Source organism: Tupaia chinensis, unplaced genomic scaffold (assembly GCF_000334495.1).
Source record: "Tupaia chinensis unplaced genomic scaffold, TupChi_1.0 Scaffold000451_2, whole genome shotgun sequence".
Lineage (NCBI taxonomy): Eukaryota > Metazoa > Chordata > Mammalia > Scandentia > Tupaiidae > Tupaia > Tupaia belangeri.
In genome coordinates, this window is record NW_006159958.1 from 2,551,218 (window position 1) to 2,552,560 (window position 1,343).

General features: G+C 62.5%; 1 protein-coding gene across 1 annotated transcript in view; it reads right to left on the bottom strand.

The window, feature by feature from the left end:
- Nucleotides 1-1,343, bottom strand: part of CCDC13 (coiled-coil domain containing 13) — a 78,771-nt gene that overhangs the window by 19,981 nt on the left and 57,447 nt on the right. The window contains exon 12 of the mRNA XM_006155402.3: nt 745-830. Coding sequence (XP_006155464.1) covers nt 745-830 — 86 coding nt within the window. The remainder of the gene's footprint in view (nt 1-744; nt 831-1,343) is intronic.

The following is a 1,343-nucleotide window of genomic DNA, read 5'->3' on the forward strand; positions in this document are numbered from 1 at the left end:
GGGCCCCAGGCGGGCAGGTGGGGCGGCTGCAGGCTGGCCTTGGCCCGCGGTAGCGCCGTGCTGCCCGAAGGTCAGGCCAGAGTGTCTCAGGTCTTTCCAGGAGACAGCAGCCCAGAACAAGGGCCTACTCGCCCGGAGCCACAGAGTGGGGCAGATAAAGGGCTGGGGCCACTCCGAGGCCTGGCCTGGAACCTGAGCTGACCCGCTCGAGGGGTCAGGGTGTGGGGATGCTGACAGCAGGAGCAGTGTCCAGTGGACAGTGGGCAGGGCCTGGGCAGGGCTTCGGGGCAGGACAAAGCTACCCTTTGTCCCTAAGCTGGCAGTGAGAACAAAGGGCCCATTTAAGCCGCGCTGCTTGGTTTTATCAACAAAGAGGGACCAGAGAGCCGAGGAGTATCAGTGGCTCAAAGTGGGAGCCCTTGTGATGTGGCAGTCTCCCTAGAGACTGGTTCTCAGTAGCAGGAGAAGGCAAGGGAAGGTGCTAGAAGCCAGACTGGGAGGAATCCTCATGTCAACTCTCTGGTAATGGCAGGAAGGGTCACTAGACCGGGAGTCGGGGCCAAGCCCCGGGCCTGCAGCTGCATACTCTGGGACTTCTCTGACCCTCCGTGTCCTCACGGACCCTTGGAAGAATCTCTGGCCTTTGCGTGTCCTCGCTTCCCTTCCTTTTAGTGGGATGTGAGTCCTGGCTGAGCAATTGAGGATGGGAGAGACTGTGTGGGCCCAGGGCTACTGGGCTCCTACCTGGGCGAGGTCCCGTGGGGGCTGGGCCGGGAAGGCCTTGTGAGAGCAGACTCCACCAGCGTGTGGCCCAGGCTGGTCACGGAGCTGTGTGGAGGCAGAAGGGGCCCGTCACCGTGCGAAGGCAGACCAGGCCCTCCTAGGCCTCCCCTTCCTGCATGTGAGGTGGTCTAGGGGCCATCAGGGGTCCGAGGAGCCCGAGGAAGCGGCCAGTGCTGGCCCTCGCAGCAGCCCTGGCTGGGTAGCCTGGTGGACTTGCTGTCCTTCCTGGGAGAACTCTTGCTTACTCAAAATGAGCAGACCCAGGGGATGTTAGAGCCTTGAACCCGCTGACACGGGTCTGCTGGAGGGGCCCAGGAGCAGATGCATTTCGAGGCCAGCCCAGAGACTGTTATGGGGAGCTGTAACAAGCTCGCTCTGGAAGTAAAACCGGGGTCTCGGCGCGCACTCCTGCACACGCAGACCTAACGTGACCGCAGAGCCCCACATGTCGGGGCCACAGAGGCACAGCCACCTAAAACCTGCACTGTGGCTCCCCCCCAGGCAGCAGGAAGCCACCTCTCTCTGAATAATTAATACTCACCCCCAACCCCGCCCTCCCG